Source organism: Triturus cristatus, chromosome 4_1 (genome assembly GCF_964204655.1).
Source record: "Triturus cristatus chromosome 4_1, aTriCri1.1, whole genome shotgun sequence".
In the NCBI taxonomy this organism is placed as follows: Eukaryota; Metazoa; Chordata; class Amphibia; order Caudata; family Salamandridae; genus Triturus; species Triturus cristatus.
In genome coordinates, this window is record NC_140585.1 from 783,044,279 (window position 1) to 783,062,751 (window position 18,473).

General features: G+C 48.9%; 1 protein-coding gene across 2 annotated transcripts in view; it reads right to left on the bottom strand.

Moving 5' to 3' along the window:
* The window catches only part of PPM1H (protein phosphatase, Mg2+/Mn2+ dependent 1H), a 712,578-nt gene that overhangs the window by 201,362 nt on the left and 492,743 nt on the right, over positions 1 to 18,473 (bottom strand). For both annotated transcript variants that reach the window (XM_085653356.1, XM_085653357.1), the window contains one exon: positions 15,334 to 15,452. In XM_085653356.1, coding sequence (XP_085509482.1) covers positions 15,334 to 15,452 — 119 coding nt within the window. The remainder of the gene's footprint in view (positions 1 to 15,333; positions 15,453 to 18,473) is intronic.

An 18,473-nucleotide genomic window follows, 5' to 3' on the forward strand; every position in this document is an offset into this window, starting at 1 on the left:
TCCTCTAATCAGCCTGCTTTCGCCAGGGCCGCTCCCAGTGGGGTTCCGTCCAGCTTTTGCCAGCCTTATGACCCCAGCAACTGGCTACACTCGCACCGGCTTTCACCCCTGAGGCCGAGGCTAGAAGGGCCTGCCTCCGGTGGCGGCAGGGCAGTTGGGCCACAATTCCTTTTTCCACAGCGGTCGTCCCTCTGGTCACACACCCTGGCCGACTCCGGTCACACCCTGAGGGGCTCAGCATGACACCGCCGGCACTTTCAACTCATCGTCCCCGAAGCGGCCACTGTGGGGTGGTGCAGACCTTTGTAGTCCGTCTGAGTTTCCTCGCTTTGGTGGGCGGTATCTTCCCCAGGCGTATCTGCGTACCCAGCCGCTAAGCCGCCGCCACCATCCAAAACTCTGGCAACAGCGGGTCGTACCACACCAGTCTCACAATATCCCCGATCTCTGCTGGTGCCGTGGCCCCTGCTGCGCTTCCGCTGTACTTTTAATGCCGATTAATTGCCATGCATGCTTATTGTTGGGAGGAGTTCGGCGGAGCTCCAAGATTACGCCGCCATATTGGTCGGTAGCTTTGCCACACCTCCCCACTCTGAGTACTTTTTGACAGTTTGACAACTGCACATCTGTAAAAACATTCAGTATCTTTCACTCTTGTGCTTTGGTATCTCATATTAATGGCTATGCCACTGAGGATAGGATCAGAAATAAAGATCAAAATTAATTTGCCTTAGGTACAACTTTCCCTAACTTGCATAGCCAGGGTGTACATGTTGCAGGAACTGACACTATCCATATGAAGGCAGAATTACAGCTCTTAATGTTATAAGCCCTTTATCGAAGGCAAGTTGTGCAAATATGGCAGAGGTCTGTACTGCTTCTGAATTTCATGCTGAAACTAGAGGTAGGCTGACAAATATCCTCTGGCCTTTTGTAAGAGCCCTGCGGCGTTCCAGCTAATGTCTAACAATGTATGTGAACCTCTTCCACTGCCGGGATAGATCTAATAAAATGCTGTCACTATTGCTGCCAGGTAAATAAGGGGAAAGAGGTATTAACACGGGAAGCACAGTGGCATCAGTATTCTAATTCACCCATGTATGTAACATGTTTGTGTATTAAAACTGTCATATTTAACACACAGGCTTCAACCTTGAGTGTCAAAGGGATTTGCCGAAGAATAAGATGTCATGTGTATTTCTGATCTTGACGTTGTAACGTATGGTATTGCTTTATTATGAACGTAAAATCCCTCAAATGGGAAAAATAGCAAAGATTTACACTGAAAAACAGAAAAAATGAAAATTAAATACACTAAAACCAATAAAGGTTTGTATCCCAAAAATAGAAATGAAATAGCTGTGTCTTCAGCTGCTTACAATCTACAACCCTTTGCTATTGTGCCCCGTACAAGGCACTGCCAAAACCTCCAACTATAAATCGTGTGGCTATTAGTATAGATGGTCCTGTGTTGATGAGGGTTAGGTTCAGGTTTCTGACCCGTTGGAAGCCTGAGATCTTCTTTTGGCCTCACACCTCATTTTAGCATGCTCAGGACGCCCCCCCCTAATGTTCAAATTCTCCAATTTTACGCTTTGGGAGACAATGGGGTTAACTTCCAGATTTCTTCAGCTCAGTGTATATCACTAATTTTGCATATAGGAACCTCAAGCATCTGACAAGTGGGAATTTCTTTTGTGTGAGTGTGCTATGCATGGGGGCATTTCTGCTAATCTTGTTCAGAGAGGAAAGACTGAAAGCAGCTGATGCTTCAGGCAGAGACCCCATATTCCCACCTTGCATCTGTGAGAACTAAAAGAGAGACCAGAGATTCCATAGTAAGATAAAAATGAATTAAACTCACTTGATTATGCGCTTGGAAAACACAATTGAGTTTTTATTAACTGATTTTGTGCTCAGAACACAAGGAGTACAACAGCATGTAGCGCCAATGAGAGTCCCCAACTGAATGTCTAGAGGGCCCTAGTTACGAGAAACTAACGCAGTGCGGTGCGCAAGTCATTTTGCTGTGCCGAGCTGCGTTAGTTTCAAAGCACAGGGATGCAACATATTTACAACAATGTCGCATCTCTGTGCTTTTCCCTCCGCTGGCACACAAACTGCTGCCATGCGCCGGCACAGGCACCCTTGCACCATGGTGCAAGGATGCCTGCGACGTGGGGAGACTTTTTTGTGCAGGAAGGAGCACCTTCCTGCACAAAAACAATCAATTGAGGTGATTTCAATGTGTGCTGTAGAATGCAGCACGCACTGAAAGATGAAAAAAACAAGGAGAAATGAAAACATTTCTCCTTGTTGTGCTTCGCTACGCCACCTGAGGTGGCGTGGCATTCCGACGCATTTCCAGGCTTACGATTGCTCGTAAATATGGAAGTGCATCAGTGGACATAGGTGTTGCGTGGGAACACCCACAGCAACACCCATGTCACGCCCCTAACACACAAAGTGTTGTGTGAAAAGGGGCAATATTTACACGCACATGTAAAGCCACGCAGGGTGGCTGTACATGTGCTTGTAAATATCATGCTTCAGGTTGCACCGCTGGTGCGACACGCAACCTGACGCACTGGTGCTGCAAGGAGCTTGTAAACAGGCTCCAGAGTGCCTTTACATTGTGCGGAATATAACTAAAGGGCTACGTGTTCAAATGACTCTTCTTGGCAGAGATACTGAATCAGTCATGGATAAAACAGTTTGAATAGCCATGAAAGTGGTTCTTATGTATTTCTTTTACACACAAATGAATACATTTTAGGTCGAGCACAAGCTGTCTGGTCACAAAAGACCTTTTGTTGGCTTACCAAGAACATTCAGGGGATCACAGGCCACCAATTGCCTACCAATCGTTGGCTTTATTGTTATTCACATTTGCTTGGTTCTTATTCAGTGACTTTCCTTGTCCCAGCTTGTCCATCTTGTGTTTGTTCCTCCCCTGGAGCATTGTCTCTCTACTTGTCTGGTTCTTCTCTCCCATTGCTCACTTTTAGGGGACTGCTTTTTCTTTTGGCTTAAGCACTCCATGAGAGTGTCTGTGTTTTCCATCTCTCTTATTTGTATGCTTCTCCCCAACAATGCTTTTTGTTGTAATCTTCCTCTGGTGTGCTTCTCTCCCTGCCTCATTTTTTGGTTGTGTGCTTCTCCCCCACGTTGCTCTACTCCATGTGTTGCTTTCACCCTCCTCACCCACTCCCTGTTGCTTTCACCCCAACCCCTCCTCTTATCTTTTTTCTTTTTTAACATTTATTTTGTTGGTGGGGGGAGTGACTAGGCTTCAAATTGCTGCAGACACTTCCACTTTCAAAAAAGTGCTTTCACGCTACTTTTTAATTTCATTTACTAATCCATCTTGGTTCATTAAATTAAGAAAATAGCACCCACGTCATTTTGTAGGTGCATGTGTATAATGATTTCATCATGCATGCGAATGTTGTTTTTTTCCCTTTTGGTCATGCCACACAGGATCTTGTTGATACTGCACAACATCGCCAGAAGGTTTTGGCAAAGTTAATAGGTCCCAAAGTGAGATCAGTGCTTATTTTTTATTTAGAAATCTGTTTATTGAGTTTTAGATGGTATACATCACATCATGAAGCAGAATAATGCACAGCTACAGTTAACGTATAATGAAACATTCATATTAGCGTACAATTAACGCAAGAATGGGTGCATCTCTCAGTTCCCTTCCACATTAAAGGCCCCTGTGGCAGTGACTCCAACTGCTGAACCGCTATATATCCTGAAGTCTTACCCTATGAGGGGAACTATAAGGTAAAAGCATTACTGCTGCGCCCACTTTCCTCTGGTACTTCTCCATAAACAGATAACCAATTCCTTTATCAGTAACAAGACTACGCAGTTGGGAAACTATCACCCCTGCAGAACAACCACCATAAGAACAGCAGCAGCGCCCGGTGCTTGTGCAAGTATCCTCTTCCCATCACCCCTTGGATTGCAACAACGCCTCCCACTGGGTCGCTATGGGTGTCATCCTAAGCCCCAATGTTTCCTCCCTCCGGAGGGCCACGCCCTCCGCTTTTGCCCAGATCAGGAAGGAACTGCGCCATGCCTTTATGTGTGGGGGGGCGTCCGCCTTCCAGCGCTTGGTAAGCAGCCGCTTCGCCACCGCAATCCCCAGGTCTATGAATCTAGAGGTGACTTTTGTGGAGGGTGTTCTGCGGAAAAGGTGCAGCAAGTAGGTTGACCACTCGAAGGGGATATTGCGCCATGTGCACTCGCAGAGCGCCTCCCGTATTGTCTGCCAGTAGGCGCTCAACACGGGGCAGCTCCACAGCATATGGATCAGGCCAGCATCCGGCTCCGCACAGCTGGGGCAACATGCATCCGTACGGTGGAAGTATCTGTTAATAGACGCGGGCATGAGATATGCCCTGTGTAAGATGAAGAACTGTATTTGGCGGAAGCGCATGTTCCTAGGAACTCTCTTCGGGCCCTGTAGTACCCCGTCCCACTCTTTGTCAGTCATGGAATGACCCAAATCCGCCTCACACTTTCCACGTAACGACGCCAAACTCATCGCCGCATGTGTTCGCAGAGCCGCCGCAAACCATTTAACCAGGTGCCTCCCCCGCCCCATAACATGAAGGTATTGTACCATTAAATGTTGCTCTGGCTCCTCCCTTAGGTCTCCCCAGCAATCCGCTAGCGTCTCCACCAGAGCCCGGTGGCGAAGAAACTGGCCCGGGGCTAGTCCCGTCTCCTCCGCTAGGGTGGTAAATGAAAGAAGAGTCCCATCTCGGTAGAGGTCCCCTAAGGTGTGGACGTCAGCTGCGCTACAGACTGTTCCGAAGCCCCAAGCACCCCCTGCCCACCAGGGGAGCCCTCTAGCGGTATAGCCGGGGCATAAGGGATCCTAGATCGGGTGAGACGGAGACACAGACGATAACATTTGTAGGCCACCGCTAGCAGCAGCGGCGCAGACCTCGCCATCCCCGCAGCCGGATGAAAGAGCCCAAGGAGGTCAGCCAGTGAAAGAGGGGGGGTCACCGCAGTCGCAGTGTCTTCGCGGCCTCTGTCTGCCTGCCAGCGAGCTATCCACTAAAGCTGCGCTGCCAGGTAGTAGTGTTCGAAACATGGCATTGCAAGTCCCCCCTGGCCAATGGGGAGATATAATTTGGGCAACACGACCCTGTGTCGCGCGGCACCCCATAAGAAGTCCCGAAGGGATCGCGCCAAACCTGTGATGAAAGATGCCGGGACATAAATGGGCAGGTTGGCGAAATAATACAGTAGACGGGGCAAGATCACCATCTTAACCAATGCTATTCGGCCAGTGACCGAGAGAGGGTGCGTACTCCAGAACTTCATCTGAGTCCTGACTGCAGATACAGCTCTTCCCAGGTTGCCCTCCAGAAGATCCGCCGGTTGGCGGTATATCTGGATACCCAGATAGCGAAAGGTGTCCGGTCGCCACTGCACCTGTACTCCCCCAAGGCGATAGCTAGGATCCCGGGTGTCAGCCCCGAACGCATAAAGACAGGACTTGGCGACATTCACCCGGAGCCCCGAGAGTACCTCGAACTCACCCAGGATGCGCTCCAGATCAACAGGAATGCGAGACACGTCCCTGACAAAGACCAACAGGTCGTCCGCGTAGAGGGACACCTGGTGTGTTGCATCGCCTAGCGGTATGCCGTCAGCCAGCTCCCTGCGAAATGTAGCCGCCAGCGGCTCCATCGCGAGTGCGAACAGGAGGGGTGACAGTGGACACCCCTGCCTGGTGCCGCGGCCAACAGGGATGGCGTCAGATACGTACGGTCCAGTTCTTACTCTCACTGTGGGGCCCTTGTATAGAAGGGCTGCGAGCTTAAGAAAGCCGAGGCCCAACCCGAAGCGCGACAATGTTGCCACCAGATATCCCCACTCCAGACAATCAAATGCCTTTTCAAGGTCTAAGACCAGGCAGCCCGCCCTGGGCCATTGCTGGACACTGTCCGTTGCCACACAAAAAAACCGCCGCAGGTTAAGAGAGGTTCTGCGCTTAGGCACAAAACCATTTTGGTCTACATGCACCAGCGCCGGTACCACCGGCGCCAAGCGCCCCGTTCTCAAGTGACCCCTGGTGCTTATCCGGAACCGTGGGCAGGCCAGCAGCCTCCAAAAACTGGTCTAGGTCATGCGCCTGCCGACCTCCCGTCGACTGATACAAGGATGTGTAATGCGCCGTCAACGCCTGGTGAATCTCCCACTGCGTGTACATCAACGACCCATCAGGTCCGCGTATCGCGCCGATCGGGGTATGAGCAGTCTCCTGCCGAAGCAGCCAGGCCAGTAGCCTCCCCGCCCTATCTGATGTAGCATGAACTCGAGCCGAATGGGCCGCATAGTTGTGGCAACGCAGGCGTTCCAGCAGTTCAGCATGGCGCGCCCGAAGTCCCTGCAGTTGGTCTGAATCTCGACCGCCGCCCTCCCCGTGCAGTTCGCATGAGAGACTCCAAAGCATCAAGGGACATCGCAAGTTGCTTGCGGATGTTCCATGTCGCGCCCAAACAATGCCCCCTAATGCAGGCCTTGTGGGCATCCCACTCCAGCAATTCAATGCTTGTGGTGCCCTCGTTGAGGTAAAAAAACTGTTCTATCGCAGTGCCTAAAGAGGCACGAAATTCCATGTCCTCCAGGGCCGCTGACTGGAGGCGCCACGTAGGAACCGGGGGGCGGTCAGGCCTCCACCGAAGACACACCCTGAGGGGGTTGTGGTCAGAGTGCGTCCGACCTAGATATTCAGCCTGATCCAACAGGGGGAGCATTGAGTAGGAGCTCACCACCCTGTCAAGACGGACATGGAGGTCGTGCATTGCCGAATAATATGAATAAACACGGTCGTCGGGGTGTAGATTGCGCCACACATCGAGCAAAGCCCAGTGCGACATCCAGTTGGTCAAAGCCTGCGCGTTCAAGCCTACCTGTGTACCACTAAGGAGCGGGAAGGACCGGTCCAGCCGCACGTCGAGGACCGAGTTGAAGTCCCCGCCCAGTAGCCAAGGGAGACCCGCATACGGCGCAAACACTGTGGACAAGCTAGCAAGGAATGAAGGCTGCTCAACATTCGGGGCGTACAGTGAGCCTAGCAACACACGCTGCCCATTAAGACGCCCGTGTACAAAGGTGTATCTCCCAGCCGGGTCAACCAATACCTCCAGACATGTGAACGGGGTGCCCGCCCGTACCCAGACAAATGTACCCCTGGCGCGCGCTGAATAAGTGGTGCCGAATACCTGTCCCCTCCAGCGAGAGCGCAGTCGGTCTATTTCTACCTGTGTCATGTGTGTCTCCTGAAGGAGGGCTATGGCCGCCTTGTGTCTCTGCAGGTAAGCGAATATGGAATATCTACGCGCTGGCGTGTGCATTCCCCGGACATTCCATGTGATTATATTTGTGGAGGACATTTGGAACGATCGTATTCTGTGCATGCGGCGGGGCTGGGGTACACCCAACCTACATGGGGCACAGGATCCCTATAAGTCAATCCGAAGCGCTGCATTAAAGAACAACAAAACAAAGAAACACTCACGTGAGGCCATGCACGTGAACTGAATAACAAGGCCAATATAACTGTCAGGGCAAACCCCCTTGCGGGCATTCGTCCAAACTATAAGCTAACGCTTATGAAGTATAACTATGCCTAATAATGGCTAGCGGGGGTTATTATGTGGCGTTGGCTGCCGTAAACTGCTCCGTTACCGTGGTCCTTCGCGTGCGCGGTGTAGGTGTCCCCCATGGCATGGGATCGGGTCAGCGTAGGTGGGGGACTTAACCTTCACTGCCTGTACCTCCAGGCGCAGATTTCGCTTGATATACCGTCCCTCCCTTCTTGGGGAGCTGCCCCCGGACCTTCCCATCCCCTGTCCCTTATGCATCTGCCAGTCAGACACCTCCCCACCATCACATCGCATTGCTCACTCTATACTTTAGGGTCTTAAGTGGCAATCGCCAGATCTCATCAACTGTCTCTGGAAGACATGCACAGCAGCGGATACTATCTCTACCTCACTTCCAGTTCACACGATCTGCTCCGAAGTCTGGGGGGTCACCAGCGGCATCAACTGGTCTTCAGAGAGCGTGGTGGACGGGGAGGACGAGCCGCTGGTCTCAGGATCGCTATGTCTGCGAGCGACCGCTTCTCCTCGGCCATCAGGAGATCTAAGTGTTGCCACCGCTGCCAGTGCTCCCTGACGTTCCGGGCGCATCCGCTCTGGGCTGGGAGCCACCCCCAGACCCATTCCCCCCTCTCTACGGGGCCCTCTCCCCCTCCTTCGCCGAGGACTTCTCCCTCGATGAGTCTCAGACTCCGAATCCGGTGGTCTCTGCCCACCACTTCGCCCAGTCACCTCCAGCCAATCCCAGACCTCCGACGGGGCATCGAAGAAGCGGGTCCCCTCCTTTGTGACCACTCAGAGGCGTGATGGAAACAGCAGTGAGTATGAGATCTCTAGGTCGCGCAGACGGCGCTTCACCGCCAGGTAGTTGCTCCGGAGTTTTTGTACCACTGCCGTGTAGTCCGGGAAGAACAGCACCTGTCCACTTCCAACTTTGATTGCGCCCATCTTCCTGGTTTCGCGGAGCACCACATCCCTGTCCCGGTAGTTGAGAAGTTTAAACAAGAAGGGACGGGCCGGGCTCCCGGCCTGGGCCGCTGTGTTGGGACCCTGTGGGCTCGTTCCACCACAAACTGCGGAGAAAGCACCCTCGGACCGAGTAAATCTCGCAGCCAACCCTCGACATATTGCTCCGGCTGTCGTCCCTCTTCGCCCTCCGGCAGACCCACCACCCTGATATTACTGCGTCGGGAGCGCCCTTCGGCATCCTCGACCCGATCCTCCAGAATGTGGACGTGATCTATTAAGTCTTGTAAGGTGGCAGTGTGGGTGTTCACTACTGACTGGACTTCTAGAAGGGTCTGTCGCTGTTGAGCCACCGCATCCACCAACTTGCGGTGGTCCGCATGAAGGAGGGTGAAGTCCACTGTGTCCTTGTTGATGCGGGACACTAGGGAGGCTTTCGTCTGTTCCAGCGTGGAGCCGATCCGCTCCACCGCGGCGAGCACCGTGTCCAACTTTGCCGCCAGCACCTCTGTCTGAGGCTCGGCACCCCCCCACTGGTTTCCGCCACATGGCCCGAGTTTGCAGCCAGCGTCTGGCCTTCCCGTGTCGTGTTCCGTAGCCAGCCCATGACCAGCTGCTGAGCTGTAGGCATCTGCTGGGGGCCATGTTGTCAGCCGGCCGGTCCAGGCCCAAAAGCCGCGGCTCACTACCACGCTGTAGGCTTCCTGCACCACTGTGGGAAGGGGGAACCAAGAGGGAAAGCCAAAGTCCTCTCCGGGATGGTCGCCGTCACATACCAAGAGACGCCAGCTCCCTGCTACTCGCCGGCGCCACGGGGCCACAGCAGCTGTTACTCGCCACTCCCCCACTATGTCCGGATCTCTCTTCGGCCTCCCCTCCTCTGTTCAAGCACTGGCGCCTCCTGGCAATTAGAGCTGGTTTGTACCTGCGCCGCACTCCTCAGCGGCTGCACCTGAACTCTCGCCCGCTTCTGGACACCGCCACGGCGCCGCCGTCGCAGCTTTGGCGCCGACACACCCCAAACGGCTTCCCGGTGCCAACTGTGTCAGGTCCTCACGCGAGATGGCCGCGGTCTCCTAATCCCTGTGCGCCTCACTGTGTGCGGGGGCCGTGACGTTGCCGCCACGTTCCAGTATCAGTCTTGTGCACTCGGGGTCCAGACGCTCCCCCTTGCCAGTGTCAGCCGGACACCCCCACCTTCGCCACTGCTCCTTGCCCGGTCCAGCGCCAACGTAGTCGCCAATCACCCCTCAATTCTCAGGGCCCCACGCCCCGGCATCAGTACAGCATGTTGCTGCGCAGTCCGCTCCGGCGGGAACCATCCCCGTCTCCAGCGCCAGGTCTCCCACTCCGCAACTGCACATGGGGGGATCCCCACATGAGCTCTAGGGCTGTCTCACCGCCTCCTACTGCTCCGCTGGGCCCCCCACAGGGATTCGCCGCTCGGCGCTCTGCCCGGTCACTTACCGGGACACTCCTGGTGCCTGGGTCGGGTCTCAACAACGCCTCACGAGTCTGCAGGAGAGTCCACCCCACGAGGCCGTCCGCCCCGCAGCGCCACCAACAGTTCACAGCCAATTCCGCTGCTCCACCGTAAGTCGGGCCGTTCTTTGGGTAACTCACGACGTCTGGGCAGTCCTGGTCGCACATCCCATGTCCAGCCTCACTGCCGCTGCTGTCCCCGATCCAGGGGGCACCGCACATAGGTGCGCCAGCGGCACCCCGCCTCCTCTGCCCCCGGCGTTGCAGTCACTGCAGCCTGGGGCCCTCGTGGCGAGCCGCGGGCTAAATTTACTGGCGCGGCCGGCCGCCGCACACTCCCACCTCACTGCGTCCGCGAGTGTCATGCAGCGGCGCCAGAGCTCCCAGCAGCTGCGCCCGTCAGTCCTTGTACCGCCACGTCGGGGGGGTCCCAGACTTCACCCCCGCCAGCATCCAGAGCCCGAAAGGAGCCCAGCCAGGAGAAAGTGCCAGGATAACGGCACCGATCGGCTGGAGCTTCACTCTCTCGCAACCATCCTGTCAGCGCGCCTAGCCACCTACGTGAGATCAGTGCTTATTTACAACTTGTAGTCATGGGTCTGTGATTTTTTCAAGTCATGGTGACCTCCTGGTATGTGGCATTGTTGATTGTTAGCATCCCTGTGCTGCATTAACTGCACTAGAAAGCCACACTAATTAGTCGCATTTCTCAGCAATTCAAATGAACTAATCTTAAACTAATGTACAGTGATGTGATTAACACAAAGGCTTTCTCTGTACCCCTGTGGGTGAAATATATTATTAATCTCATTTAATTTCCTTTGAGAACTGAAGTTGAGTGTTTGAATTCTTACTCCTCATTGTGTTACAAATATTTATCTATGCATCGGGTTCATGAGCTAAGGATTGTTGGGACAAATATGTGACTGTATAAGCAGACTGTGCACTGCATTTAATGTATTTATTATGTTTGGAAGATCTGTTGAAATCAACCCACTGGTCCACAGAAGGAGCCATAGTAATCGAGTTAAAATTAAGATTCACGTTTTCACTGCAATAGAACTTTGAACTGTTTACTACAGATATTGAGAGACTTTGTGAAGGAGAGTTTACCTTAGAGAAAGGAATCTATAACTTAAGAACACGAAAGACAGTTGCATACATTCAAAAATGAATATGATGTTAAATAAAATAAGGGATTTAAGTTTAGGAACGTACATGAGGTGCACGCAAGCAGACATGTTAATTATCTTTGAAAGAGCTCTAATGCCATTGGTGCCATCCTTGTGCTCTGCTGCCACCTAATGTGTGTATGTAGTTAAATATCCGAGGACGAGCTCTCCAAGCTCTTCCCTAAACAAGCATTGGCATAGCCAATAGGTCTCGCTTTTGGGACCTTATAAGTGTTTAGTTATGCAACTGTTGCATGGCTAAACACTTATAAGGTCCCAAAGGCGAGACCTATTGGCTATGCCAATGCTTGTTTAAAACTGACTGCTGTAAGTGGTAGGTTCCATCTTTGGGAATGATGATTTAAAAAACAAATGTTGGTAGATTATGTTGTCATGTATGCTGGGCCATCATGATATGTATCATGCCTTCTTTTAATTTGTTTTTGTGCTGATTCTGTAATTATGCTGAAGCCAGTAGATCAAAAGGCGCAGTCTATTGGATTTGTTTGCCAATGCTCATTTCTTTGTGTTTGTTGTTGTTTTGGTGTTGATGTTATATGTTTGCTCTTCAGGGCCTTCACTCTCTATACAAAAGATTGTGAACTTTCTCAAAAGAAGTTTTTAAAATAAAAAATGTAAGGAATAATTTTAACATGCCTTTACATTTGAGGAGAAGGTGCTACAGCGCGTTTGCTTGCCTTGAATGTCTTCTACAGTAGAAAACCCACTAGAAGGAGGCGGATATTTTTGTATGAAGAACAAACAAATACTGAAGTCCTCCAAAATTTCCATTCATATTCACACTGACTTCTTTTTTTGCCTATGGCAGTGCCACATCAGGTCATTGTAAAATACACCAATATGAACACCCTAAAATCCCTTTTGCTTTGTATTCATTAAAACTGTCAATCTCTTGGCAGCTGTGACTCCTGCGAACTTTCTATTTCACTTGCAGTACTTTTTCAGCTCTGCAAGATCTTGGCAACCCTTCACTTAAGTATGCCAATAAAAGTCACTGGTTTATCATTAGAAAACCAGCATTAGCAACTCAATCGGTCTGGTGTTAGCTACCTGCCTTTTGAGTTTGTCAATGCTTGTTTTGTTTTGCCTTATTTTTTGGAAAACCATATTGTTGGGGAAGCTGTCAGGCCCTCATCAAGTTAAAACATTGGCTTAAAGCTCAAATATATTTTTGATTTCTAAAAGTGCACATCGTGGCAGTGCCTGGCAGTTAAGATTGCCTGGGATTGTGTGTGACTGGGAGGTTAGTCAATGGCCTAGCTGGGTTACCCTTTGGCCTATGCTGTAATGGATGTAAGAAAAAATGTGAATTGCATAATAACACATAGTCGATGAAGATGGCAAACAGAAAGCCGCTATAAGTATTTTATTTATATAATTTTAGTATAATCAAACAGGTTTGGTTAACACCAGACCTAAAAGTGTGGGGAAGTGCATCTTGCCAAACCACGGACCAGTACACAAAGTCTTAACCTGTCACTTGGCTTGTTTGCAACTCCCTTTACCAGCCTCCTTCCTATCTCTTAACCTTGCAACTTGTATACAAGTCTGTTGTGTGAAACAATATCTCTTGGTGAAGTCACACAATCATGTATTCTGCCTTGACTTTCTGTTTTTGAAACCATACGCCAGTGGTCCTGCAAAGTGTGGGTGCATGAGAGAAGTTAAATCTTTTTTTATGGACCTAAAATTTTGTATTCTTCTTTTGAAAATACATGTTTGTGTTCCATGGTTTCGAGCTGGATATCTAGCCCATCCAGTTTGGCCACGGTTTACACATGGATAATGGGTGGGCTTATTATTAGCGCATCATTATGCTTGTTTGTGTGCAATTCTGACCGTTCATTAAAAAAGGAGCTATTCCAAGGCTGCACGCAAGCACGCTGAAACAGGTAGATCATGAGCTTCTCAGTATTTGGTGTAAACATAGTAAAAAGCCTACAAGGTTGCTCAGTGAGTTTGACGGTCGCTGATGAAGTAGGCAGCGATCTGCAGTTTATGGACCCGAATGCTCATTCCGCCGTGCTGCTCTCGGAGTCCAATATATTAAATGCTGTTAAATCGGATAACAATAACACCTATGTTTACAGTGCTTTTACCCAGTAGCAGTGTTATATTAGGAACTATGTTAAAACAAAACCTCATATTATCACCATTATCCGAAATTAGACGCAAGAGGCTTGCATCATAGATTTCTTGTGTGATCTCGGGTAGTTCTGTGATGTTTCTGCATTACATATGCATTATCTGGTTTTCCAAAGACTATATAATGCATAGTATTTTTCCCTTACACCGCAGTTTTTGCCTTTCATATGAAGGATCCTGGAGGGTGAGAACCAAGTCTTATTGGGTTTCTTTTTCTGTGACTAGCATATTTGTTTCATCAGTTTATCTAAAACCCTTGTCATCAGTTACCTCGCAGTGTCAGATATTCAGGAAAGCTTTCATCTTCTATTCGCTTTGTTTCATTGCTCTTCCTTTGCTTAACATACTTGCTGGAGCAAATATTCACAAAGTTTTCTATCGTCTTTCAAGATGTCCCCAGTCCTCTCTTGCCTGTTTCTACTGCAACGATTTTTTATCCAATTATATTTTAGTAGTTCAATTTTTAAGACCGCCTATTTGTAAGGCAGAAAAATAGAGGTGCAGGTTGGATAGGAATGCTTGTACGCCTTTGCATAGTATTAAGTCCCGCTCCGCTCCTACTCATCGGTAGCCTTGCAGCATAAAATCTGAAGTTGTGCCCATTGCAGTAGGCTTGTTCTGCTGCCTCTTTTTTTTGGTGCGCTTCCCTCCCCAAGCAGCTGCCCAGTGGTGCTTTTGGCTGTTGGGCTGGTGATGGGACAGCAGGTGTGCAATGCAAGAAATACTTTTATGGAAGCAGATTGTTTGCAGATTTCGTCGTTGACTGGGAAAAGAGAAAAGGAGTGGTAGTTGGGCGGGGGAGATGTCCTTCATAGATCTGTGGGCGGGATGGGTTGGGCAAAACGTAGCGTATTTGAACGATACCTGCAGCACTTCGTGATTGGTAGCTTGGGAGTGATATTCAATGCAGGCTTTTCGAATGAGAGGCCGATCCATGCCACATTGTCAGGATATCGACATGAGTATCATTTACATCCAATGTATTTAACAAGCAGTGGCCGCGCGGCCGTGAAATTAACGCTGCGCGGCCATGAAAGAGAAAGTGAGCCACACGGGTAACATGGAAGGGGGGGAAGCAACACAGGGAAGGCTGGCATATGGTGAGCACTTTCGCAGCCGCTTTGATGTTCTCAGTGGCCGCGCGGCTCACTGAGAACATCAAAACGGCCGCGAAAGTGATCAGCAGGCTGACAAATGGTGCGCGCGCCCGGCGCACATGCACTGTAGTTGGCGGCCTGAAAAGCACTAGTTTGCACTTCCAAATCCCGCTTTCTATAGCTCTCGTCAGAGCAGCGCTAAAGCGCTGGCTCAGGCGAGACCTAAAAAGGAATCAAGTCTGTGTTGTCTTCGCCCCAAAAGGCGTCCCGCAGGTGCCACTAGCCCAGTGCCGGCCTTTGCTAAGATAGCGCCCTGGCGTGGGCAGAGAGAAATTTGGCGCCTTTGCAGGTAGTAGTTAATCAAATGTGGCAGCGGGGCTCCCTTTTGTGTTCACTGGTCAGCACCTGGATGAGAAGGGAATGGGCCCTGAACTCAAACATCTCCAGACCTCTCTCAGCTCACCTCATCACAATAGCATAGCTGCCTCACACAGATGATGGTTTTGTTCATGTGTGGCAGCAGGGGTCAGAGCAAGGAAAATGGTTAAAGGGTGTCAAGACCATCGCCCACCATATAAGAATGAAGTACTAAAACCACTTTAAACTGGCAAATCAGACAGAAAAGAACTGACAGGGACAAGGCTGGAGCAAGATGAGAAGGACACAGCTATAACCTTAATGCACACAGCTGCGCGTCCCTCAGAATATTGGCGGCCTGGGCTCAGCTCGCCCATGCTAAAGGCCGGCCCAGCACAAACCCCATCAGTTTTGTGGCCAACCATGAGCTCTCATGTCTGATACAAGGCATGCTCTTACCAGCCAGTCATGTTGAAGTCCCTGAACAGCATCATCTTTCCAAGTTCTTTGCGCTGCACCCTCCTTGGAAACTCTAAGTGTGTGAACTCGTTTCCGAGCAAGTGCGGCTGCATATACGCCTAGTGTGAGGGAAAAAGGAACAAAGTAAAAAAAACATGAGTAACAATTATTTTTTCCTTATCATCTAATCACCTGCTCAAAGTGAACTGGAATGCTGATTGCTTAGATGAGCACAAACTGTTACTAACAAGCAAGTAACTCACACTTGTTGTTTATGACGGTACAGAACTGAGACTTGCAACAGAATGGGGGGGGGGGGACATTAGGAGCAACCACCACCAGGGTCCTTCACAAATACCAACAAGCTGCAGGTGGCACTACAGACTAGTTGCCCAATCTCATACCTCCAGTCAGGGCTAACCAAACTTTTAGCTCACCTCCGGGAACATATTTTCTAAAAGCTGCCTTGATTAAAGCTGTGTCTGTCTCTAAAATGATCCTGCCACTCCTGGCTCTTCAAGAGAGAAGGATTCCATATTTTAGTGACAGAACAGGGCTCAAAGCCTGGTCTGAACTGCCACTCCCTCCAATTACACGGTATAAAGGTGAAAAATGTGGGGTTTGCAAATCCATTGCTTTCAGTATGAGTATATTCCTACCGTTCACCCCTACCACAGAGATCAGAACGATAAAAAAAGAGAAATTAAAAAGAAATGTTCATGTCCCGGGTACAATTGTACACCCATGGGACCCAGCATGGCCCTCCTGTGAAAAACTGCTCTGCTCCTGTGGGAGCCGCTGCTCAAGCTTCAACCCCATGGCAGCTTCACTGAGGAAGCTTTCATGGAACCACGGTACTATGGAGGTGAAGCATGAGGGGAGGGTACCCACCAACAAATTATATATATATATATATATACTTTTTTTCCTCTTTTCTTCCGAGAGTATATAAAAACGATCACAAAGAGGTTTTATCCACCATCAGTTGATTAATTTTCAGTTGACACTGAAATAAACAACTGGTGGTGCATAAAACCTCTTTGTGATCGTTGTTATATACTCTTGGAAGAAAACTGAAAGCCGGCGCACTCTGCCGGCATACAACGGTCTGCCTGCGGCGAGGGTGGAGACAGGAGGAACAACTCGTCTTGGAGATATATACATATATATGTGATCAAGGACACCGTCTTTTGTCCGAAACACGTCGGAGACAGCACCGTTTTTATGCACTGCAAATAAAAAATCTGGCACCAGCTATTTATCGAGTCCGTGTCCCTGCTTATGCACTGGGGAGTTTCGTTTTGGATATATATATATATTCACTGAAAAAAACATAGGTTTCAGGGACGTTCTAGTTAGTTGGATATTTCACTTGTACAAAACCATAGAAATTCCCCCGTTATAGTTAGTTCAGCTAACTATAACTCGCGCCCCCGCAATGCACTGCTGATGATGTCACATATTACATCATTCATGACATGGTCAGTGACATCACTGATGACATCTCAAATGATATCACTGATGACATCACTGATGACATCATCCAGTGTATGTGTGATTCTATAAAGTTTAAATATGTATTATATATATGCCAAGGTGTATTGAAGAATGAGTGGGTATATAAGTGTCTGGATGGAGGATTTATTGGTGTGTCATTGACTGTTTAAGTAAGTTATTACATATGTCTTATTGAATGCATGGGTTAGTGACTAAACTGTGTGAATGTCTGTATCAGTCTGTCTGCTGTTGTATAAGCTCCTCCATGGGTTGGTTAGTAGCTACATGAGTGTCTATATGGGTTATTGATTGGTTGCCAGAGTATTTGTATGGGTGCCTGAGTGTGTGTGTGGGTGCGTGGGAGGTGTGTGACTCTGTGCATACATGTTTGAGTGATTGATTCACTGTGTGTATCGGTTTAATAGTGCATGTCGAAACAGCTGTATGGGTGGGTCAGTGTGTGTATGGGTGTGTTACTGAGTGAATGGATGTCTCAGTGGTACATGTCCAAGTAACTACAAATGTAAAAGGCAGTGTATGTGAGAGTTGGAGTATATAACTGACTATATGTGAGAGTGGCTGTATAGAGGAGTGTGTACTTTTATCAGTGATTGTATAAGAGAGTAATTATGTGTTTGGTTCAGTTTGAATAAGTGATCTGTTGTGTGTATAACTCTGGAGGTCAGTAAATGGAAGTGTGATTGATTCTTTGCATGACTGACTAGGTGTGAGTAACTCTGGATGAGTGCTGGTGTATGAGTGTACATGATAGTGTTGTATTGATGAGTGACTGCATGTATGAGTGATTGTATGGGTGAATGAGTGGATGTGTGTGTAGTCCTAAGAACCAGTGAGTAGATATGTAGTAAGTGGTATTGGTGTGTCTATGGTTTCAAAAATAGTATTCTGTATTTTGGAGACGGTGTATCAAAGGTTATATTAGGGTGTGAGGAGGTGCTTCAGATTTTCAGATGGATGATATCATCAGTGGTGTCATCAGTAATGTCATTTGAGATGTCATCAGTGATGTCATCAGTGATGTCACTGACCATGTCATGAATGATGTAATATGTGACGTCATCAGCAGTGCATTGCGGGGGCGCGAGTTATAGTTAGCTGAACTAACTATAACGGGGGAATTTCTATGGTTTTGTACGAGTGAAATGTCCAACTAACTATAACGTCCCTGAAACCCATGTTTTTTCAGTGAATTTCTAAGGTTTTTTAAATGCTAATTTCTAACTATAACGTGCCTGAAACCTATGTTTTTTTCAGTGAATTTCAATGGTTTTTAAAATACTAATTTCTAACTATAACATGCCTGAAAACCTATGGTTTTTTCAGTGAAAAAAAATAAAATAAAAATAAAAATAAATGTATATATATATATATATTCACTTAAAAAACCATAGGTTTCACACATGTTATAGTTAGGTGGATATTTCACTCGTAAAAAACCAATGAAATTCCCCCGTTATAGTTAGTTCAGATAACTATAACTCGCGCGCCCGCAATCCACTGCTCATGACGTCACATATTACATCACTCATGACATGGTCAGTGGCATCACTCATGACATCACTAATGACATCATCCTTGTGATAGAGTGGCGGTCGCGCGAGTTATAGTTATCTGAACTAACT